Raw genomic sequence first — 25356 nt, 5'->3', positions numbered from 1 at the left:
ACCTGTGTCATCTCCTTTTTTGGTTAGATTTGCCAGCGGCTTGTCAATTTTATTAATCCTTTCAGAGAACTAATTTCTAGTATTATTGATTCTTTAGCTTTTCTTATTTTGTTGTTCTTATTTTTGCTCTAATCTTTACTATTTCCTTTCTTCTGGAAACTGTAGCACTTTCTGTTCTGTATCTAGTTGTTGAAGATGTCAAAATAATGCGTTACTAGTCATAACACAACTTCCTTTCTGAAAGTGAGGAATATATGAAACGCTGCAAAAGATCCAGTATTACAGCCTGCAGTATGGATTGCATCTCAGCGTTAAGAAAACAAAGGTCTTCACCATAGGACCAACAGTCGACATGATAGAAGCTGTCAATGATTTTATCTTACTTGGATCAACAATCAGTATCCTTGGTACCGGCAGTCAGGAAATCAGGAGATGCATTGCATTGGGCAAATCCGCTGTCAGAAACATTTCTAAAAATACTGAAGAGCAGTGATGTCAATTTGAAGACTAAGGAGTGCCTGATTCAGGTCATCGTCTTCTTATTCACCTACATATCAGAGAGCTGGATAATGAATAAGGGTGACAGAATAATTGATGCCTTTCATTTGTAGTGCTGGAGAAGAGTACTGAATACTCCATGACTGTCAAACAAACAGATATGTCTTAGAAAAAGTGCCACCAAATTGCTCCTTGGAGGCAAAGATGGCAAAGCTTCATCTTTCATACTTTGAAGCTATATTCCTTGGAAAGGGCTATCATACTTGGAAGGATAGAGGGGCAGTGGAGGAGAGGAAGACCTCCCTCATGAGATGGATTGACATGGTGACTTTAGCAGTGGGCTCTAGTGTGTCAGAGATGATGAGGATGGCACAGGAAAAGACAGGGTTCAGGTCAACTGTTCATAGAGTTACTAACTCAATGGCACCTAATAACAAGAAGTCCTAGTACACACACACACACACAAAAAAAAAAAAAAGAGGATGGATAGCTGGGCAGGGGCAACAACGTGCACTTAGAATCTGTTATGAAATGAACTGTTTTCTTTCAAAAACATATAAAAATCGGAATCTCTCTACCTAAAAAAAAAAAAAAAAAAAAAGAAGTCCTAACATTGATGTTAACTAATTCTAATAACAAGCTCAATAGTTTGATGTCAGAATCTTTATTTGTAGTTTGTTGTTATTAAGTTCTTTGTACAGCTGACTAAATGCATAGCAACTGTGAACCACAGTTAGAAATCTTGTGCCATCCTCAAAATTTCTGATATGCTCAAGCCCATTGTTACAGTCATTGTGTCACAATATCTTATTTGGGATCTTTTCTCTGGCTTTCTGATTTTCCTAGCTTGATGTCTTTTTCCAAGGACTGGCCCTTCTTGACAGCATGCACTAAATATGTGAGATGAAATTTCACCATCTTTGCCTCAAAGGAGCATCCCGGTTCCACTTCCTCCAAGACAGATTTGTTCTTTTCTCAGTCAATAGTTTATTCAGTATTCTTCACCAATACCATAATCCAAAAGCATCAGGTCTTCAGTCTTCCTTATTTCTTTTATAACTTCCACATAAATATTAAACAATTGGAGAAGACTCATGGCTTGAATCAAGGTACATCTCAATCCTTAAAGTATCATCCTTGCTCTTTAACAATTTAAGAATTTCCTTTACTACAGACTTGCCCAATGCAACTTGCCTTTTGTTTTTTTATATTTTTACTGCAGCTGGCAGGGATATTTATTGTCAGTCTAGGAGAAATAAAATAGTTGGCAGCTTCAATCTTTGTTGTTCCATCTTCCATGAGGTTGCCTGTTGGTCTGGCTGTGTAATTTTTTTTTCCTTAATGTTGAGATATAACTATATTGAAGGCACTATAGTCTTTGATCTTCAATAAGTGCTTCAAGTTTTCACTTTCTATTGACATGTTTGACATATATGCAGTGTAGGTTGTTGATAAATCTTCCTCCATTGTTCATGTAGTCCAACTTCTTGGATTATTTGCTTGGAAAAAGATGATTAGTATTTTTCCAGATCAAAGGACTAAAGCAAAATGTAAGCCTTGAGTTAGGATACGCTTATTTTATGTACAAAATCTTGAGTGATACAGGCAGCATCAAAAGAAGATGGAAGAAATAGACAGTGCAGCAAAAAGAATTGGTTGGCACTGAACCATTTTAGGAAGTAACAAAGATCAAGAACCAGTGGTAACAAATAAGGTGAAGCTTAACTGAAGGCTTTGTCTTTAAAAATAAGGCTCCAATAATTAATGTAATTGCGATAGAGATAATTCAGCCAATAGATGCAGTCCTGGATGTGCTAACCAGCCTATGCCAATGTAGTTGGAAGAAAGCTACCTCTTCAACTGACCATTCAAAGGGGGGAAAAGATCTAGCAGAGTGTAGAAACTATCAAACAATATCGTTGGTATCACATGCAAGTAAAATCTTACTGAATATTACTTCAAGGATAGCTAGAGCAGTGATACATGGACAAGGAACTGGCAGAATTCAAGCTGAATTTAGAAGGAACAAGGAATATAATTTTAATGTCAGATGGATCTTAGCTGAAAGAAAATATCAGAAAGATGTTTACTTGGTTTTTATTGACTATGCAAAGGCATATAACACTCCGAATGATAATAAATTGTAGATAATTAGAGAAGAATAGGAATTCCAGAACACTTTATTGTGTTCATGTGAAACCAAGAAATAGTTGTTTGAACTGAAGGAAGGGATACTACATGGTTTAAAATCAGGAAAGTTGTATATCAGGGTTGTATTTTTTCATCATGCCTATTTCATGTGTATGCTGAACAATGTAATTCATTGTGTACATCTGCAAAAAATAGTTCTTGTATAGTACTCTGTTGAATGTTTCAGTTACCACTTACAGGCTCAAGGATTTACTTGGAAGACTCAGAATATAGTCATAGTTAGTCATGGTTATAATTTGTTAGAGTGAAAAGATAAAAAGTAAAAATAAAGAAAAGGTTGTGGGGCAAATTCTGGGAGAAACTAACCACAGTCTTCCATCAAACCTTCCTAACTAAGTCACAGCAGGATGGATGACTTACCAGCAATATGTTGTGACATGTACAATGTTTGTGAGGGACCTTTGTTTGGGATTTAGTTCCCATGACTTTTGTTGGGATTGTTCATGTAGTCATCTTCCGCATAACCCATATTGTTTGCAGAATTTAGGCATAGTGAGCCAGCTTATCAATTAATGATGGAACCATTTTGTAATCCAAGTTCCTAGAAACTAGTGAAGCTGGAAGCTTGCTTCAAGTGTGGACTCTTCAGCACAAGTACATATTTTTATATAAATATGATGTTGAATGTACTTAGTACATTGTCTCTTTGTTTCCCTTTGTGAACCATGTATATCATTGCTTAATAACTATAAGTTCATTGATGGTGGTGGTGGTGGTGTGGAGTATGTTGAGTAGGAACCCACCAGTCTCTAGTGGATTTTCAGAGGCAGTAAATTGCAGAAGATAATTATGCCCATTTTTCTTCTGCAGAACAGCTAGTGACTTTGAACCATATATCTTTTAATTGGCAGCATAATTCTTTACCACTAATACCCTTCAGCCTTTAATATGAATCGCATCTCATGAAAACAAAAATCCTTGTCACTGGACCAATAGACAACATCATGATAGATGGAGAAAAGATTAAAACGGTCAACAACTTTGTCTTATTTGAATAGACAATTAATACACATGGTACTACCAGTCAGGAGATTAGGAGATGTATTGCATTGGGTACCAGAGGAATATCTATCTTTGTTTCATTGACTATGCAAAGGCATTTGATTGTGTGGATCACAACAAATTCTGGCTCACCTTCAGGAAAATGAGAATCCCAGAACACTTGATTGTGCTTATGTAAAATCTATACTTGGGCCAGGAAGCACTCCTCAGAACAGAGCAGTGAAATACTGCATGGTTCAAAATTAGGAAAGGAAAGCATCAAGAGATACATCCTGTCTCCATAGCTTTTCTATATTTTATGCAGAACAAGTCATTTGGGAAGTAGGACTCTTAAGAGGAGAAATGTGGCGTCAGGATTGGAGAAAGACTCATCAACAACCTATGTTATGTAGATGACACAACCTTGCTTGCTGAAATGGAAGATTTGAAGCATTTGCTGTAGGAGGTCAAGGACTGTAGTCTTCAATATCAGTTGAAGCTTAACATCAAGAAGACAAAGATTCTCACGACTTGGCCAATTGGCAGCACTGTGATAGATGGAGAAGAGATTGAAGTTAACGATTACAGCTTGCTCGGTTGTGCAATCAACAGTCTTAACACCAGAAGTCAGGAAATCAAAAGATGAATTACATTTAGAATCTTCTTTCAGGGACCTCTCTAGAGTGCCAAAAAGTAACAATGTTAGTCTAGAGACCAAGATGTGCCTAATCCAGGCCATGGGTTTAGCAATTACTTGCTGTACTTCAGAAAGCTCAACAGTGACTAAGGATGACAGAAGAAGAATCAATCAATACCCTTCTAATTGTGGAAGAGTCTTGCACATACCACGTATTGCCAAGAAAACAAATAGGTCTGTCTTGGAGAGGGTGAAACCAAGTTTCTCCCTGAAGGCTAGGATTTTGAAGCTCTGTCTCACATAATTTAGGCACGTGGCCAGGAGAGGCTGGTCCTTGGAGAGGATATCATGCTTGGAAGGATGGAGGGACAGCGCAGGAGAGGAAGACCCCAGATAAGATGGATTGATATAGTAACTGGGACAATGGGGGTTAGTGTGTCAGAATCAGTGAGACTGGCTCAGGGTTCAGAGCTGCTGTACATAGTATTGCTATGGGTCTCAGGCACTCGATGGCACATAACAACAACAACGTTGCATTGGGAAATTCTGTAGTCAAGGACTTGGTGATACCAGTTTGAGGACTACGGTGATCTTGATTCAGGCCATGTTTTTTCAATCTCTTGCTGTGCATGTGAAAGTTGGACAGTAAATAAGGATCATATAAGAAGATTTGATGCCTTTGAACTGTGATACTGGAGAAGAGTACGGAATATACCATGGATTGCCAAAGAACAAATAGATATATCTTGGAGAAGGTGCATGCAGTCAGGGTGCTCCTTGTAGGCAAGGATTGCCAACCTTCATCTCATATACTTTGGGCATGTTGCAGGAGAAGCTATTCCTTAGAGATGGACATCATGCTTGGAAAGGTGGTAGGACACAAAGGAGAGGAAAACCCTCAACCAGGTAGATTGGAACAGTGACTGCAGCAATGGGCTTGAGTGTGTCAGAGTTGTGAAGTTGGCACAGGATAGTACAGGGTGCAGATCTGTTGTTCATGAGAGTTGCTGTGTGACATACTCGACTCAGCGCCACCTAGTAACAACAGCAGGCCACCAAAGCTGAAATATATTAGTAGGAACTCTGTTTTTCCTGTGCTTTTCAAATTAGATCTGAACTTAAATACTTAGATATGTTTCTTGATACAGGGTTTTAAGTTCATGTGTTGGCCCCATTTACTTCCTTCATGTTTGCAGAAAGTGTCTTAATTTTACCTTTTAGAAAGTATCAGCAGGTGAAATTTGGTTGTTATGTATAAATACAGAAAAATGTCAAAAAAGTATTTAGGTTGTGTTCTGATTAGAGCAAGCTTCCATAAAACTCTTGATTTTAATATTTTTAAAAGATATCTGTTAATACCTACAGTGTAATTGTTGAGTACCATCAAGTTGGAACTCAGCCTCCCTAACTACCCTCCAATGAATTTTCAGAGGTAATAAATTGTAAGGAAAGAGATTGCCCATCTTTCTCCAACAGAGCAGCTGGTGGTTTCTAATTACATGCCTTAGTGTTAACAGTGCAGTTCTTTAACATTAAGCAACCAGAGCTGCCACCTACAGTGGTAGAGTTGTTATATAAACCTACAGGGTACCAGATGTTAAATCCTAGAGCTCAGGAAGTGCAAATTAATAAGACATAAGTGTTACAAGTCTCATAAATATAAGACTAAAGAAGCATTCATGCAGGATTGTATATGATATGATTGGGTATAGTACAGAGTACTAAAGAGGAGGAAAAATAAAGCCACAAACCTTAATTTTATCCTTAAATTTTAAAAATAATAGTTTCTTCCAGTATTATTCACAGTTGAGATTAAGGGATTGCTATTAACAAATCTTAGGCTGACATTGCCATTGTTAGAATACTGTTGAATTATTTATCATGAATACCTTTTTTTTAAAAAAAAAGCTTGTTTGATTGGCTCTTAGACTTTGAAAAGTCAACTGACTTTTATTCTTCTTTTTTCCAGAATTGATATACAAGGAAGTTATGGACTTGGAGGAAAGAACCAAGAATGGAGTAATACGGGGTCAGCCCTCTCCTTTAGGTTGGTTACACTATAAGCTTGGTTAAAATTACAGTTGACTTACTTACAGTCTTCAGATTACATTTCTCTCCATGTTTACTACTATTGTTGTTTGAAGTTTAATAAGTGCTTATTTCAAGTTAAATTAGAAAGACTTTATACCAATATATATATGTAACTATGTAAAATATTTTTTCTTTGATATTGACATTCCCTTAAAGGACAATTGAAACCTTTATCCATTGGCATTGTTCACTGTCTTTACAGAAGGCTTTTCTCAGAATTTAATGTACTTATCTTTTGATGATCTCAGCAGTCTTTACTTCACATAAATAAGCAGAAGCTTCACTGCATAATTTGGTATATTGCAACTTAGCAGCCATCAAGGCCTAGCTCCCTAGGTCAGATTTCACTTTCTCCATAAAACTATTTTGAGCCTCGTAGCTAGAGATGTTTCCACTGCTCTTAGAGTTCAAACATTAAGAAGAAAACTGGATTATGGAAGAGAATGACTTTCTTTTATTATAAAGAAACTTTACTGTTACTGTTGTTTTGTGCCACCCAGTTGACTACTGGGTTGACTCATAGAGACCCTGTGAACGACGACTATGAATCCTGCTTTACCCTGAGCCAGTCTCATCGGCTCTGACACACCTACCCTATTGCCATGGTCACTGTGTCATTTCATCTCATCTAGGGTCTTCGTATCTTGCTTTGACCCTCTACCTTTTCAAGCATAATGTCCTTCTCCAAGAACTGGTCCCTCCTTGCACTGTGCCCAAAGTATGTGAGACGGAGCTTAATATTCAGAAAAATTATGGACTGGGGGGGGAAATGTAAAGGACAGAAAATCATGTGTAATTAGTATGTTTAATATACATATACTACATGATAGGCACTGTTAGATGGCTTATCTACTTCATTCAGCTACTAAAATTCCCAGTGTCCTTATTATCCAGTGCTCCTTTGATGGAGATACACAGGTGGATGGTTTTATCAAATAGATTTATTTTCTTATTATTTAGGAGACTAAAAGTCCTAATTCAGAGCACCAACTCCAGGAGAAAAGTTTTTCTTGACTCTGGAGAAGGGTCCTTTCACTCTTTCACTTTGCTTTTGCATCATGATTCCTTAGGGAATCTCTTATTTTGGATCAATTTTGCTTTGTTTTGTTTTCAACTATCTCTGCTTCTCTTCCTTGCTTGTTTAATTTCTTTTATATCTCAAAAGAGAGTGAGTGACTCAAGACACATCTAACTATGCTCCTGCCACATTAGCACAGCAGAGACAACTCATTTTTAAATGAGATTTTAACCAGAAGTATGCTACGCTGTACTTAGTTGCCATCAAATCTGTTGTGTCTCCTGGCAACACTGTGAACAGCAGATATGAATGCTGCACCATACTCACCATCTCTGATATGCTGGAGTCCCTTGTAACAGTCACTGTGTTGATCCATCTTGTTGGAGATCTTTCTCTTTCTCTGATCCTCCACCTTTCAAAGCATTTATTTCTCCTACGAACTGGCCCCTCTTGACAACATGCCCAAAGTATGTGAGATGAAGGTTCATCATCCTTGCCCCTAAGCAGCACCCTGGTTGCACTTCCTCCAAGATAGACTTGTTTGTTCTTTTGGGAGTTCATGGAATATTCGCTATTCTTAACACCAAAATTCACAGTCATCAGTAATTCTTTAATTTCATGTTCATTGTCCACAATTTGCAGATCCATAGGAAGTAACTAAAAAGTCCACGTCTTGGATCAGGCACACTTTAGTCTTTATTCTGACATCCTTACTCTAGCATTTTGGAAAGGTCCTGGGCAGTAGACTTTCCCAATGCAACACATCTTTTGATTTCTTGACTGCAGTTGCTGTGGTTGTTGATCGTGGATCTCAGTAAAATGAAAACATTGACAGCTTCAGTCTTTTCTTCATCTGTCATGATGCAGCCAGTTTGTCTAGTGATGAGGATTTTTTCTTTTCTTGATGTTGATGGCTGTAGTTTTTGATCTTCTACAATAAGTGCTTCCAGCCCTCTTCACGTTCTGAAAGCAAACTTGTATCATCTGCATAATCAAGATTGTTGATACCACTTTCTTTATATAGTCCAGCTGCCTGAATGTTTTGTTCAGCCTCCAGAGTATTGTTGGTTTTAGGTGTACTGTCATGTTGCGTACAACTCAACAGTGACCCCATATAAACAACAGACCCGAACCCTATCCTATACCTGAACCCTATCCTGTCCTATGCCATGCTTACAATCTCTGACATACTCGAGCCCGTTGCTGTAGTTACTGTGTCAGTCCATCTGGTTGAGAGTCTTCCTCTCTTTTGCCAATTTTCCAAGCATATTGGTGTTTTGCCAACTTTCCAAGCATATTGGTGCTCTCCAAAGAATAGCCTCTCCTAGCAACATGAGGAAGGTATGTGAGAAGAAGTTTCATCCTTTTTGCCTCCAAGGATTACTCTGGCTTCACCTTTCAGTACAGATTGAATAGGTATGGAGAAAGGATACAACTGTCGTTCACACTTTTCTTGATTTTAAACCATGCTGTTTTCTTGTTCTGTTTGGACAGCAGCTTCTTAAGATTTGCATGTTCAGGGATTCCCATTCTTCTCAGTGCTACCCATAGCTCACTATGGTCCACACAGTCAAACACTTGAGCATAGTCAATAGAACACAAATAAACATCTTTCTAATATTCTCTACATTGAGCCAACATGTGTCTGACATAGTGTCACAGCCACTTCTGAATCCAGCTTGAATATCTGGCACTTTTCTCTCAATATTCTATTCTGACTCTTTTTGAATAATCTTTAGTACAGTTTTCTTTTCAAGTAGTATTCATGATACTGCTTGCTATTTCCCACATTCTGTTAGATTTTTTTGGACATAGGAACCAATAAGCATTTCTTTAAAGCAGTTGGCCAGGCAGCTATCTTCCAGATTTCTTGGCATAGGCTCGTAAGCATGACCATGCAGCTGTTTGTTGGAGTGTATCAATTGTTATCTCTGCGATTGCCAGTGCCTTCAGTGCAGCTTGAACATTATTAACCACTGTATTGATCATTTGCTTTTTCCTAAAAATAGTTCAGTGCTTACTAATTTCTTTTTGATAACAGTGAATGTGTACATCTTTTGATGTATCATTCAAGATTTAGTCCGAAGAATCCTTCAGTGTTGCATCCAGAAGCTTGAAATTTTTTTCTTTACTTCCTTCAACTTGAGAAATAATGAGCATGTTCTTTCCTTTTGATTTCCTAGCCCTTTGCACATTTTTTTATGACACTGTGCTTTGTGTTCTTGAGCTTCCCTTTGAAATCTTTTATTTCATCTTTTTCACTTCAGCATTTCTTCCCTTTGTTTTATGTTCTAGTGCAGTTTTCAGAATCTCCACATAGCCATTGTGGTCTTTTCTTTCTCCCCCATCTTTGTAATGGCATTTTGCTTTCTTCTAGGTCATATTATGTCATCCCACAGCTCATCAGGTCTTTCATCATTAGTGTTCAGTGCATCAAATATATTTTTTGAGATGGTTTTTAAATTCAGATGGGATAGTTGTGTTTTGTTTAATGTGGACTTGTTTTCATTTTCTGCAACTTTAATTTGAACTTGCACTTGAGTAATTTGATAATCTCTTCCACAGTCAACCACTGTCCTGGTTTTGACTACTGATATTGACCTCCTCCATAGATTGTTTTCACAAATGTGGTTACTGTGATTCTTGTGTAGTCCACCTTGTGAGGTCCATTAATATTTTTAGAAAAGGTATTTGCAATGAATAAATAAATCATTGTTTGTACAAAATTTTTTTATTGGTTCTCCAGCATCATTTCTGTCATGAAGGCTATGTTTTCCAACTCGCACTTCTCTCTCTTCATTTCATTTTTGCATTCCATTCTGGGTTTTATGAGAAGGAATGTGGCATCAGGATAAGATTCATTAACAGCCTATGTTATGCAGATGACACAACCTTGCTTGCTGAAACTGAGGAGGACCTAAAGTGCTTGCTGCAGAACATCAAAGACTGTAGTCCGCAATATGGATTGAAGCTCAACATCAAGAAGACAAAAATTCTCACCATTGAGCCAGGTGGCATCACCGTAATAGATGGAGAAGAGACTGATGGTTGCTAACAGTTTCAGCTTTCTTGGCTCCAGGAGTCAGGAAATCAGAAGATGAATTGCACTGGGAAAATACGCTATCAGGGACCTCTCCAGAGTACTGAGAAGCAGCAATGTCAGTCTAGAGAATAAGGTGCACCAGATCCAGGACAGGGTCTTTGCAGTTACTTGCTCTGCATCAGAGAGCTGGACAGTAACTAAGGATGATGGAAGAAGAGTCAATGCCTTTGAGTTGTGGTCCTGGAGAAGAGTATTGAATAGACTATGGACTGCCAAGAGAACAAGTCTGTCTTGGACAGGGTAAAACCAGCTTTCTCCTTGGAGACAAGCATTTTGAAGCTCTGTCTCACATACTTTGGGCATGGGCCTTGGAGGGCACAGGAGAGGAAGACTCCGGATAAGGTGGATTGATAGAGTAACTGTGGTAATGTCCATAGATGTGTTGGAGTCAGTGAGACTGGCTAAGGACAGGGCAGGCTTCAGAGCTGTTATACATAGGGTCGCCATGAGTTGTAGGGTACTCGATGGCACATAAAAACAATATTTACCAGTAATTAGTATTGCCTATTGATTATATGTTCAATTTCAGACTTCAAAATTTGGCAGGAACTCTCATTTTCTTTAGCTTTAGTGGTTGGTGTATATATTCATTTAAATAATAGTTGTATTAATTGTTAGGTAAAGATGAATAGAACCCCTCATATTGGAAGAAATTAAAGAATGAGAGAAACACATAACGATCAACATTCTAGGCATTAAGTGAGTAGAAGTGGACTCATATATGCTGCTTTGAATCAGAAAATCGTATGATCTCTTAAGGCAGGAATGACAGTGGTGTTGAATTCTTAGTCAAAAGGATCATTTCAAGATCATCCTGAAGTACAATGTTGTAATTGTTAAGATACATATATAAGGAGTATTATAGGAACAAAAGTTAGAATTTACATTTACACATTTAAAGATTATGGTTTTACCTAAATAATAATTTTGGTTTCACCAAAATAGGGATTCCTGCTTATATTTTGCTAAAAAAGGAAACTGAAATTTTAAAAAAATTTAAGTAATATAAGATTACCAGTGTAATATAGAAAGGCTAATAGGTGAAGGCCATTATGTTATGCAAATGACACAAACTCACCTGCTGAAAGTGAGGAGGACTTTGAAGTACTTACTTTAAAAAGATCAAACAATATAGCCTCAATGTGAATTGCATCTCAAGGTCAAGAAAACAAACATTCTTACCACTGGATCAATAGGCAATAGCATGATAGATGGAGAAAAGATTGAAGTTGTCAACAATTTCGTCTTACTTGGATCCACAGTCAACAACACCCTTGTTACCAGCAGTCATGAAATCAGGAGATGTATTGCACTGGCAAGGTCTGGAGTCAGGAACCTCTCCAGATTATTGAGGAGCAGTGATGTCAGTTTGAGGACCAAGTTGCATGTGATTCAGCCTATGGTTTATCTGATCACTTGCTGTGCCTCTGAAAGTTGGACAGTGAATATGGATGACAGAGGAAGAATTGATGTTTGAACTCTGGTGTTGGAGAAAGTGGAGCCAGAGTGCTCTTTGGAGAGGGACATGATGCTTAGAAAGGTGGAGTGTCAGTGAAAGAGAGGAAGACACTCAACTAGATGGATTGACAGTGACTGTTGCAATGGAGTCTCGTGTATGAGGAAGTGTGAGGATGGCACAAGGTAGGACAGGGTTCAGATTTGTTGCTTATTAGGTTCACTATGAGTCGTACTCGATTCGACAGCATATAACAACAACATCTACAAGTAAAATTTTGGTGAAGATTATTTTAAATACATGACTAAGAAACTGCCAGAAATTCAAGCTGGATTCAGAAGAGTTCATGAAATAAAGGAGATCATTGCTGACCAGGTGGATCTTGGTTAAGAAAGAATTCCAGGAGGATGTTTAATGTGCTACTTTGACTATAAGAAGACACTTGACTGTATATATCATAATGAATTTTGGTTAACATTGAAAAGAATGGGGAATTCCAGAACACTTAATTGTGCCCATGTGAAACTTGCACATAGAGTAAGAAGCATTCTCTGAAACAGAACAAGGAGCATACTGCGTGGTTTGAAATCAGGAAAGGTTTGCATCAGGGTTGTATCCTTACTCTGTACCTATACATGTTCCATATGTATGCTGAGCAAATAATCTGAGAAACTGGACTATGTGAAAAAGAATGTGACATCGGGATGATGGAAAAAGACTTGTCAGCAGCCATAGCCTTGTTTGTGGAAAGGAAATATTTATTAAGCATTTACTGAAGAAGATTAAAAACTTCAGTCTTTACTATTAATTATACCATAACATAAAGCAAAATCTTCACAAGTAGGCCAATAAACAGCATGGTAAGTGAGAGGAGACTGAAGTTCAGGATTTAATTTTATTTGGATCCACAGTTAATTCCCATGGAAACAGAAGTCAAGAAATAAATATGTTGCCTTGAGCAAATCTGCTGTCAGGAACCTCTTTAAAGTACTAAAGAGCAAAAATAATAGAACTAAGATGTAAATTTTTCAGAATACTTGGAAGACTCTTTATGTTGTGGATTAGGAATGGGACCTTCTAAGAATAAAATCCTCATGCGCATCCAGAAACTTCTCTAACAGGGTAAAAAGGGAAGCCACAGACTGGGAAAAAGTGTTTGGTAATGACATGTCAGATAAGGGACTTATATCTAGAATTTATAAAATACTTGAGCACCACAACAAGATAAAGATGAATAATCCAATTGACAAATGGGCACAGGATATGAACAGACACTTCACCAAGGAAGACATTCAGATGGCCAACAAGCACATGAAGAAGTGTTCAAAATCCCTAGCTCTGAGAGAGATGCAAATCAAGACAACTATGAGATATCATCTCACCCCAGTAAGACTAGCAAAATTTAACAGAACAGCAAGCAACAAATGCTGGCGAGGTTGTGGAGAGACTGGAACCCTTATTCACTGTTGGTGGGAGTGTAAAATGGTGCAACCACTGTGGAAAGCGATGTGGCGCTTTCTCAAAAAGTTGCAAATAGAGATACCATTTGACCCAGCAATTCCACTACTGGGAATATACCATAAGGAGACCATAAATGGCACCCAAGTAGATATATGCATACCCATGTTTATTGCTGCTTTGTTTACAATAGCAGGGAGTTGGAAACAACCCAAATGCCCATCAACAAACGAATGGGTAGAGAAGCTGTGGTATATTTGCACAATGGAATATTATGCTGCATTGAAAAACAAGGAACTCATGCAATATTATTCAAAATGGGTGACCCTGGAGGACATTATGCTGAGTGAGGTATCTCAGTCACAAAGGGACAAATGCTATATGGTGCCACTGTTGTAGAATGAGGCTGACATCGGGATGGGAGTAAGACTGAGAAAAACTGGATGAAATATGTTTATGGCATTGAAGTCTTTTGGGGAGAGAATATTTTATATTTTAGGGCATCATGTTTATCGTAAGAGTATGGAATGAGGGTTGCAGAGTGCATTATATTTGGGGGTTGGGGGATGTGTGTGGGGGATTGCATACCAATGAGGGAGTTTTTCTTTTGTGTTTGAAGGAGAGGAGCAAACGGGGGGGGGGATGGGTGCAATGAATGAATGGAATTCCAAAATCTCTGTAGATGTTCATTGAAATTAAAAAGAAAGAAATTAATAAAAAAAAAAAGAACTAAGATGTATCTGACCCGAACCATAGTATTTTCATTTGCTTTGTACACATGTGAAAGTTGGACAGTGAATAAAGAAATCAAAGAATAGATGTCTTTGAATTGTGGTGTTGGTGAGGTCATAGTATACCATGGACTGCCAAAAGAATTAACATAATATTTTGGGAAAGTACAGGCAGAGTGTTCCTTGGCACTACAGGTGATGAGAATTTGTCTCTCATACTTTGGACATGCTGTCAGGAGCAGCCGAAATCATCCATGGAAGGATAGAGAGAGGGTCAGTGAAGGAGAGGATGATCTTTAGCAAGATGGCTTAGCACAGTGCCTTGCGCTTGACCACAGTAGAGATGAAGAGGGTAGCCTTGTGAGTTGGATTTGACAAAGCAGCACCAAAGACAGTAACAACATACGCATATGAAAATTGAACAAGAAAGAAGGAAGACCAAAGAAGAACTGATACCTTTGAATTGTAATGGTGGTAAAGGATGTTGAATGTACTCTGGGAACACAACCAACCAATCCATCTTGGAAGAAGCGCAACACAGTCCTTCTTAAATTGACAAAGTTGTTGTTATTTACTGTTGAGTCATAGCGACTGGTAATTGACCTTCCAGCAGGATTTCAGAGGAAGTAAATCACAGAAGGAAACTGCCCATCATTCTCTTGTGGAGCATTTGGGAGATTCAAATCCCATGCCTTTGGAGTGGCAGTATAAGTCCTTATCACTAAGCCACTGTTGTTGTTGTATGTGCTGTCAAGTTGCTTGCGACTCTTAGCAACCCTATGTACAACAGCCTTAAACTCTGCTCTGTCCTGTGCCAATCGCACTGCCTCTGACACACCCACTCCACTGAATCAGTCCACCTCATAGAAGGTCTTCCCCTCCTGTGCCGTCCCTCCATCCTCCCAAGCATAATGCCTTCTCCAAGGACCGGTTCCTCTTTACACTAAACTACTAAGATTGACTATATGTGAGATAGACTTAAAATTCTTGTCTTTATATGTAAAACAAATTAGTAGTTACTTCTTTATTAGGAAGAGTAAAACTCCAAATGCCTAGACCTTTTCAGGATTCTCATTTCCCAGGTTACAATGGAGAGTTTATAAGAATATAGTTTGTGAGTATCTGTGTTGGACCTTATAAATACAAAAGGCAATCAGTACAGGGAAAATAGCTTGGTCTGCAACTCTGCAGCTGATATGCTGTTTTGTTTCTCATAGCACAGGTGCAGCAGTGATCAGTGGCTCTCAGCACCCTTCGTCATCTTCATCTGTCAATGATGTGTCTTCAATGTCAACAGAGCCAACATTGGCATCTGATACAGATAGCAGTCTAGAAGCATCATCTGGACCTCTGGGCTGCTGTAGATGACTAATTAGGCTTTGGGCGGGTGGGAGGGTCGGGAGTCATTTAGTCATTGATAGAACTACTTTGAAAACAATTCAATGGTATTATTTTGAGTGATTTTTCAAAAATGTAGAATTCATTTTGTAGTAAGGTAGCTTGGTTTTTAAAAATTTCAAGTGCTGTAATTTAAAACCGTAAATTCTGTTTAAAACAGCAACAAAACTGTATTGTAATTTTTTTTGTTGTAATTACTTGTATAATGTAAACCTAATTATTTTATCATGGTTTAAATTTTTTGCATATTTTTGCTTTATCTTATGCTGCTGATTTTTTTTTTTACTGAATTTGTAAAATTTTGTTTATTGAAGCAATTATTATGTGGTGACTTGCCTATATCATGAATTATTTAAGATTTTTATAGTTTTTTTTAAATTAGAATTTATTTCATATGTGTTGTTCATGATGCTGTCCTTCAGGGGTGTATGTGTATCAGTAACAGAACCCCCGAGGAGTGAGGGAAAATAACCCGTAGCCAGTAATATTCAGGAATAACTACTGTAAATGAGGAACATGTTAAGAAACCTCCAATATTTTCTACTTACCAATTCTATTTTAGTTAAGACAAGTAGTAGATTCTCCTACCTGAGTTTTGGGAAATCGCCAGCTTCTAAAGACTCAGAGCATGTCTTTAAAGATGCTGGGTATCTACCACTACCCATCTCTTCACCCAACCTCACAAAAGTGAAATAAGAATATGGTGTATTCTGCAAATTTGTGGCATGCTCAAAGCTTTTGATCATTTAAAGTCGAGGATACTTCATGAATAATACATTTCAATGCAAATAAACAGATGGTTCACTTCTCTTAGCTATGAGCCTGTTTTGTACACACTGAGTTAATCTACTCAGGCTGTAGGTCCCTGAAGTGGTCTGGAGTTCAGTCTTTTCCTTTCCTGCAGTCTTGGGCCCTTGGACCTTTCTGGTTTCCTATTACTTGGGAGTCAGTTGGCACCAGTTCTCGTAGCTGTTTTGTAATCTTATTGATACCAGCTGTTGGGAGGTCCCAAAGCCTACTTAGATTTCTGTAGGTGATGTATCAAATGAGCAGTATACCATTCATCTGAAAATAGTAGCACACAGCCATATATAAGATATAATTTTCTAAGGACTTTTTCACATTGGGCAGAACAGGCATAAATGATGGTTATTTAGACTAAGTCTGTCGGTTTTTTTATACAAGATATTCAGTACTCCATGCAGTGTGGATCGTGAGTAGTAAAGAATGGTGCTGCTCCTGACAAATGTGTTAACTGTTTACATTTTATATCTGCAGAATTATTTCTGAATTGCTCCAAAGTGAATGTCACTGAAGTGTCATTATCACTGAAATATATTTCTGCAATGAGCCTAGGCATCTTTTTGTTATCATTGGAATAATGAACTGAGAAAGGATACTGAAGTCAGTGGCCAGGTCCTGAACAGAAAATCATTGAAATGAGTAACCAGTAGAATCACAAGTACAATCAGTATGTGATGTCTGAAGGTTTACCTGGCGTGGATTCGCATACTGACTGCAAATGTGAATGTGCAATATTTAAGATTAAAATGCATTAGGCTTTTTGTATGTTTTGAGATAGCGAAAATGGTTTTGATAGTTTAAAGCCATTATTCCTAGCTTCTTTATAAGTTTCATTCTTTCTCTTTACCATTTTTTCTACTCACAAAACATGGTGCATTAATTTTTGAGGCCAATAAGAATTTTGAGACTTTACCACCTCTTGAATTGAAAAACAGGGTTGGATTCATGATTTTAGCAAAAATGTGATTCATGATTTTATCATGTCGTCTTAGTTTATGTTAGCTTCATAGTTTTGTTCTCTAGGATAGATTCTTTCACTATTGCACTTTAATAGCTCGCTTGATTTCAGAAGATTCTAGATCTTATATTTGATTGTTAATGAGCCATCTCTATTAATAAGAGATTTGTTTAGACAAGGAAAACCAAGTGTTCTTATTGTTGTATTTGTTGTTATTGCTAGCTGCCCATTGCCAAACAGCATGTTCCTTCAAATCCAGAGAACATGAACTCTTTATTTCTTAATGTGAAATATTTACCAGATTATATCCTGAAAACAAAAGTCTCTTGTTAAATGTCGCTGCCTTGGGTTTTTAAAATACATTACATATATTCATACAACTTTCTCTCCTCACTTCTTTAAAGCTACTTAAGCCTTTTTTGTTTAAATGCTAATTACATTCTAACTAGTTACCTTATAATTTTTGTTTTTCAATTTTATACATTTAATATAAAATGAGTTTGGCTAAGATTTGTTAATTTGGTTAGGGAAGGAATGCTAGTTCTTTCTAAATGTGTTTAACTGTTCTCTTACCCTCTAACAAATACTGACCATTTTTGAAATGACTGTGTGATAATCCTGTTTATAAAACACTTAAGTAGAGCATATCAGCTCTTTTTATACCACTTACACCCTGGTGGCTGCAGATTGTTCCTGGTATACCTATTCTTTCAAGCTGGTAAAAGATAAAATTTACTTCAAATTCCCAAGACAATTTGAATGAGAAAATTCACTAAGAAGGCAACCATGCATGAATACAGAGAAGCCCAATTGTTTATAAAAGAACAAACTTTCTGATCCTGCTGTATTATCTAAAAAGATGAAGGTGAAGAGGACATCATTGTCTTACATGAATTCGGCAGCGGGCAAGTAAAGCTGTTTCCTGAGTTACAGATAAGACTTGGTTTACATTATTGGCCATTATCTGCTATATATGTGAAGACATTTCAACACTCGATGTCTCCTTGGTGCAGGCTTGTATCTTCTGAGGTGACATATCTTTTCAGAAACACTATTATAGTTTGTGTGTGTTGTTTCTTAATTACACAGTAGTTATAGAGTGGATGCATGAAGCCCTGTGACTCCTGATAAACTTCACTTAACCAGTAAGAAATCCAGTACCCCATTAAGTGTTACTTTTCCATCTCCTTTCCCATTTTAGTGTGCATTGTGTTTCTACTAATCTCTCTTTGAATTTTTCCTAACCAGAAGAAATGAGCTTTCCTTAAACAGCAAGAAAGCCTAAGCAGTAAAGGGCATTGAAGCAGTAATGAATAGTTTGGGGTACAGAAGTCCTAATTAATTTCAGACCAACTGCTCTTAAGGAGAGTCTAGTAAGAGTAATACTTTCCAGGCCACTTTTGGTACAGATTCTCTTTCTCACAGAAAGAATTAAGAAGTGTCTGTGGATCGTTTTGCACAATGTTCTGTTGTCACAATGACTTACAAATACAACCAAGTTTTTATTGAACTACCTCACACTTAATTTTCTGTGCTTTCCCAAGTCAGCTGTCGCCCTGTTAGATCTTCACTGAGTGAGAATTATACATGTGTATTAAATGTAGCTAGTGTTGTTGCAATACCTGTGAGTATGTAAAATAGATACCTTGCTTCAGTAAGAGACACTCACATGTAAAACTTTTCACTGTGTAACTTGGAAATTATGTTAGATATGCTCGTTGGAATTATTACTGTCTTTGTAAGTAGAAACCTCGTATCAGTCTTTCCTTTACATTTTACAAAAGGAATAAATCTTAGTAAATTTTACAAAGAAAAATTACTTTTGTAGGCCCAGTATTTGGTATATTTTTTTGAAAAATTCTTAATCTTTTAGCTAAATGGTGAAGTTGAACAAAGCACTGTATACCTGGATTGTGACATCTATTTTCTCATGACAATTTATCCTGTTCAGCAGGTTTTAAAACCTGAGAACAGAAGTATGTTAATTGACATTTGCTCTCTACCTAACCGGTACCGTTCTTTATTCTTCTCCTATTCCTATCTTCCACTCCTCTAGACAAAAGAAGATGGGCCATTTTGTAGGGAACACTGAGATAATTATTGTGTTTTTTAATCGTCCATGCCCTAGTTATTAAACATGCACCGCTGGAATGTAAACAATGTTATCTAGTCTGTCAATTGGTTATAATATTTTAAATAAAAAAGAAAAAAAGTGTTATGAACATTTTGAAATTAAGAGTATTTTCATTGAAAACAAAGTAAAGTGGGTAAAGCTTTCCTTGGCAGTGTTAGGATTTCACATTGGGATATAAGAGTACTGGATTGGATTCTTACATAGATTATGAAGATCCTAAACTATTGTACTGGTTTCCTGGTTAATCTAATATTGCTTTATGGTATTTTAAATCACTGGATTACTTTAAAATTACAGTTTACTTCAATGCCCTGAAGCTGATTTTTTGAAATTAGAGTAAACATCGTAATCACTTGACAGAACTTGGTTGTTAAAACTAGGATCTTTTTCAAAACAAGCAGGAGATTTCTTCCTTGAATGGTTTTTCTAACTTTTGGTTGGTTTTAATGTTTTTTTATAATTGGATATTACCCATTTTTTTAAAAAAAAAATAATTGTGGTTTTAATGAAGGTTTACAGAAAGGTTAGGTTTTCATTCATTCATTCATTGTCTACAGTGTTTGCCAGGCGTATTTTCTACCTGCCAGCTGTGGACATACAGCCAAAGAAACACAGGTAAAAGTAGATATCAGAATGTGTTATGAATTTTTCCTCCTTCACCCAGTGATAATACCCTAGTGATGGCAAATAAAGTAACTTAATTTATTATTTATTTTAAAAATCTTCAAAAGGCCCATTGTTGTTCTTTGTGTTCCATAGAGTTGAAACTGACCCATAGCTGACCCTCCAGTGAGTTTGCAGAGGTTGCCCATCCTCTGTGAAAAAGCTGGCTTGTTGAAACCATGTGTTTTCAGGATTGCAGCGCAGATTCTTACCACTAGGCCACCAGAACATTAATTTTATGTAAATAAGAGTTTATTGTTGTAGCTTATACACTAGTTTGTGTTAGGACTCTATTTGACACTAAGAGGTACTTCAGGTATATTTTGTAAATTAATTGATGAAAGCATGTGTTTCTAGGATCCCTTGCTGGAAGCTAGGAGTGTGATGAGGTGCAAGAATGCTTAACTCCACTGTTCAGAGTCCTATCATCCTGATTTTGTGTATAGGAATGAGAAATGTGTTCCAGAAGAAACCCAGACAGGACAGGCTGATTGGAGAAAATAAATAGGGTTTTCTGAATAGTGGAGGAGATTTTTGGGTCTTGGTATAAAGGTGTAAAGATACTCTTATCAAAAGGAATGGCAGGGTAGTTTTAAAACTTTGAGCATGGACAAAGAACAGAGTGGCTGGTGTGGGTATAGGGTTAATTGATGGATTTTGAAGATATGCTTCCTCCTGCAGACAGTAGGAACTCTGAATTTGTGAGAAAGGGGTTATCCTTTGTCTTAGTAACCTCTTGACAGTGGTCAGGTGTAGACTCATGGAAAATTGGTGGCAAGGAGTCTTCAGGTATTCAATTGAGAACACTTGTAGGTGGAGAGCACAGTGGTTTGGGAGACCAAAGATGTCAGAGAGTGAGCCCGTGGCCATCAAGTTGATGCTAACTCTCCATGTTTCTAAGGCTGTCAGTCTTTACAGGAAAAGACTGGAAAATGCTCTCCCTTTGAGCAACTGAGATTCAAACTACTAAGCTTTAAATTAACAGTGCAACACAGTGCAGTACACCAGCAGATTTTATTGGATTGGGAAAGAGGGTGTTCATTTGGACACATTGCTGACTTGTAGGTGAAGTCAAGATTAGCATCAGGGACTGGAGACAAGTTTTGAGGGGTGCTACCTGAGACAGCAGGAAAAATACATTGTGTGTGCAAACCCCTAGTTCACACAGTTGAGTGTAAAGCCCACAACAACACAATATCAGGTGAGATACACCTGTTAGACTTACTGCTTCAAAGGAAGAGTTGCTAGGCTCTGCACATTGCAGATCTCTTGAAAGCTGCACCATACACCCCTTAATTTATTCAGACCATTTTATCAACACTGTTGCCATATGGATGGGATGGTTGGACAAAGAATCTTGCTGGGCATAACACTTGTTTTATTTCTAGAATTATCTGGAGGAAGGGGCTTCTTAATCCCAAAGGCTAAAGATGGTGCACGTGGTGACCAGACAGCGCAAAAGAGCTTCTGATAAATGAGAGAATTATGACTGACTGGAGAAGAAAGGGTGGGTTGGAGGTGCAGACAAAGTCATTAGAAGGAAGAAACTAAAGTTACAAGGCTGTGAGTAAGGAAAAACTGGAGAACTTTGGATCACCTGGGCCCTGTGAACCCTGCATATTCTGAGAACAGAATGGTTTGAGACAAGTCTCTGCCTCCCTGAGTCTCCACTGACTTAGTTTCATCCATCCTTGGCAGGACAGTTTCTCCCAAGGTTGCTCTAAAAACAAGGTGAACCTATATGCTATGTTTTTCCAATTAGTGCAAAGTAAATACAACTCTTGATTTTAATCTTGGAAAGGAGTAGAAACGATTTCACGTTTGGAGAAATGTTCCAGAAAAGGGGACTTTACGTGGTCTCGTGTCAGAGCTTAAATACTCTCTAGCCCCATATTATTATCTCCATTCTCAGCTGTCTCAGTCTTCATGAGTGATGAGAAGAAAACCTCAAAAACCGTGTTGCGTTTTTATTGAGCCTTAGAACGATTGCACATTCTCGGGTCTATTTCTTGCATCATCTGGCTATGTCCTCCTGTTCAATCTCCTGCACACTCATACCTTCCTCCATGTGAATCTGTTGTTGGCCTGTTCTAATCTCTACTGTGTAAGGCTCATTTCACAGAAGTTCTCCTTGTTAATCCAACTGTACCGTCACCTCTTCTTTCACATGTTCACGTATTTGCTTGTTCCATTCATTCATTCTGTGCTCCACTGTTAGTGTATGGATGAAAGGCCTTATAATCAGTTATGGAAGAAATTCAGTAAATACTGGATGAGTAAGATAACATCTAGGATCTGTCTTGTACACTTTTGGGCATCCTCTGAAGAGTGCAGCATTCAGTACCCTCAAATGATGCAATGGAACTGCTCACTGTTAAATGAGCATGAGCTCTGATACCATGCCAGAGCAGAATCCTTCACATCAGTTATCTTCCCTACAGCAAGGTTGCTAGGTTACTTGTATGTTGTGTGGCCCTGCTTTCCTGTAAAACACGGAGTGTGGCATAACTTCATAGCAAGTCCATACATAAAAGAAGGAGCAGTCTAATCCAATGAGGCCCCTCCTCCCACCAGATATTGAAAGGACTTGGGGACAGGGGCATTGGTGGGCTGGAGCCCTGCTTCGGAATGAGAGAACCAGCCCAGCAGGTGTGAGTATTATGGCTGACTCCGCACATCGCTCAGGCTGTGGGAACATGGAGCACAGACTGACATGTGGACAGACATGTAAATGCAGTCTGCTTGGAGTTGGAGTTGGCACCTCATTCCAAATCCATTTACCTGTTTCTCACATATACATTCTTGAAAGTATAACACTTCAAAATATGTGTGTGCTTTATAATACCAGCAGCTTCTTTTTGTTATGAAATTGCCAGAGTGTCCAGACATTACTGTAATATTTTTTTTTTATTTTTATTATTTTTGTGTGAGTGTACCGTCAAATCAGATCTGACTGGTACAGGAGGAGATTGTCCCTCCTTCCCCGGCAGAGCATCTGGTGGATTCGAACCGTGCACCTCTGGGATTATAGTTGCAGCTCCTTGCCACTAGGCCACCAGAGCTCCCCTTGTAATGTCTTTTTTTTAAAAAGCCATCTTTATTTTTCGTACTTTAATTTCAGAACAAAATTAAACTCAAAATACACAACATCCAATCTCATTCTTGAGGAAAGGTGTGAGGCCCCAGGCTCTTACATCCTGCCTTACACACAGGACAGGAAAGAAAAACACTAGCTATCAGCAGATTGAACCAGGTGAGAGAAGGTGACCCAAGGCTGCTGTGGAGCCACCGAAATGCTATACAGGGGTGAGGGTAGGGTATTACAGGTAGAAACTTTTAATCAACTTCCATGTGAGATGCATCCTCCTCACCCTCAACCAGGGAGTTTTTATCAGAAGCAGTAGCAACTGGGTTTCTCACCTGTCACCTCATCTTCATCAATGCCTAAGCTTTGCTTGATAATGCGGTAGATGAAGTTGGCGTGAGTCTGGGAATCCTCAAGCTTCTCTGTTTCAGTGTCTCAGCAATCAAATGATTGGAGTTGATCTTCAGGTGCCCATCATGTAGCCCACTGGAGAGTTGTCCCAAAAGCCTGTGTTTTCATGATCTCCTTATTGGCTGTCCATATGTGCTAGTCACAATGCCTGAGGGTGAAGATACAAATTTACTGGAGATTGTCATCTTCTCAAACTTCTTATCCAAAATTTCCTTCTTGAGTTTACAGAGATTCTCAGACTTGGCCTTGCTGTCCTCCATTTTCTTTTTCTCTTCTTCATCCCCAGGTAGCTCTAGGCCCACCTTGGTAATGGAAACTAGGCTCTGCCCATCAAACTCCTTGAGCTGTTACACACAGTACTCTTTAAGTTCAGTCATAGAAAACCTCAAAACCCACTCACACACTCATCCAACAAAAGCAGAGTTGGTCACCTGCTCTTGGCTCTCACCATGACTTCTGGGCGTCCTTCATGCAAGACATGTATTCTGAGAGAGAAGTCATCTCCAGACGGGGAAGTGTAATTGCAAAGAAGCTCAGAAAGGTGATGCTGGTTAGTAGAATCTTCATGATTCCAAGCTTCAGGTTTCTTGTTCTCTTTGTCTTCTGCCAACTCAGAGAAGAGTTTAAGGCACTTATTGACAATGGTTTTGCAGACGATCTTCAAGATTTTTTTCTGTTGCTGCATTTCTCGAGAAATGTTAAAGGACAGATCCTTTCAAACATGCCATGGATGAAGTTCAGATACGCTGGTATCAACTCATCACAGCTGTCCATGATAAACACATGGCGAACATAAAGTTTAATGTTCTTTTTGTTTTCAAAAATATCAAAGGGAGCTGGTGAGGGATAAACAACAATGCCCTAACTTCCAGCTGACCTTCTACTGGGAAGTGCTTGACTACCACATGGTCTTTCCAGTCATTAGTAAGGCTCTTGTAGAACTATCCATATTCCTCCTGTGTGATGTCATCAGGATTTCTGGTCCAAATGGGCATAGCCTTATTCATTTCCACCTGATCAATGTATTTCTCCTTCATTTTCTTAGTTTTATTTGTATTTACCACTGTCATCCTCCACATCTGAAATCACATCTTCAATCTCGGGCATCTTCTCGTCATCATCCTACTTTTCTCACTTCTCTCTTCTGCCTCATCACTTATTGCCTTCTCTCATTATTTCTCCAAATAAAGGATGATGGAGTAGCCTATGAACTGCAAGTGCTTCTTCACTACTACTTTTACACGTGTCTCCTCTAAAGTACTCTGTCTCGCATTCCTTAAGGTGCAGAATCATTAAAGTACTAAAGTACTCTGACCAATGAGCTCACCATGGTCAGCACAAACTGAAGGAACACTCAGATGAAGACTTCCAGTCATACTGTTCATCATCATCGTGTTTTGTGATCACTACCACTTTCTCTGCCATCAAATATGCAAAATGAAAGCCAAATTGATCAACCTTATCTCCATGGTGCACATACTCAGGCATCTGGGTGAAGGGGGTGCAAGTACCAGAGAGGTGAGGGCATGGTCTGGGGCCAGGCGACACAAGGCTCACTGTAATTCATTTTTTACCATTTCCAATTTTCCCTTAGGATCAAACATAAAACTTCTAAAATACATTTGAAGTAATCAGAGTTTAGACTTTATTACTGAATAGTTAGCTCCTTAATCTGCCATTTTTTTTTCTATAATTATATTTTATTAATTTTCATAAACA

At 38.1% G+C, this 25356-nt stretch overlaps 1 protein-coding gene and 1 pseudogene across 6 annotated transcripts in view; one reads left to right on the top strand and one right to left on the bottom strand.

The window, feature by feature from the left end:
- MAPK8 (mitogen-activated protein kinase 8) overlaps positions 1 to 17105 on the top strand; it is a 53525-nt gene extending 36420 nt beyond the window's left edge. For 3 of the 6 annotated variants that reach the window (XM_006897710.1, XM_006897711.1, XM_006897709.1), the window contains 2 exons: positions 6297 to 6374; positions 15402 to 17105. In XM_006897710.1, the coding sequence (XP_006897772.1) occupies positions 6297 to 6374; positions 15402 to 15418 (95 nt within the window). In that variant the 3' untranslated portion in view covers positions 15419 to 17105. The remainder of the gene's footprint in view (positions 1 to 6296; positions 6375 to 15401) is intronic. The other 3 variants (XM_006897708.1, XM_006897707.1, XM_006897712.1) reach the window with 2 other exon arrangements.
- A 6636-nt stretch (positions 17106 to 23741) lies between these two features.
- On the bottom strand, positions 23742 to 25125 carry LOC102877068 (annotated as a pseudogene).
- Positions 25126 to 25356: the final 231 nt, after the last annotated feature.

This window comes from Elephantulus edwardii, unplaced genomic scaffold (assembly GCF_000299155.1).
Source record: "Elephantulus edwardii isolate Elephantulus edwardi_28Jun2011 unplaced genomic scaffold, EleEdw1.0 scaffold00213, whole genome shotgun sequence".
In the NCBI taxonomy this organism is placed as follows: Eukaryota; Metazoa; Chordata; class Mammalia; order Macroscelidea; family Macroscelididae; genus Elephantulus; species Elephantulus edwardii.
The sequence above is the reverse complement of the archived record's forward strand: the minus strand, read 5'-3'. Positions and strand labels throughout refer to the sequence as shown.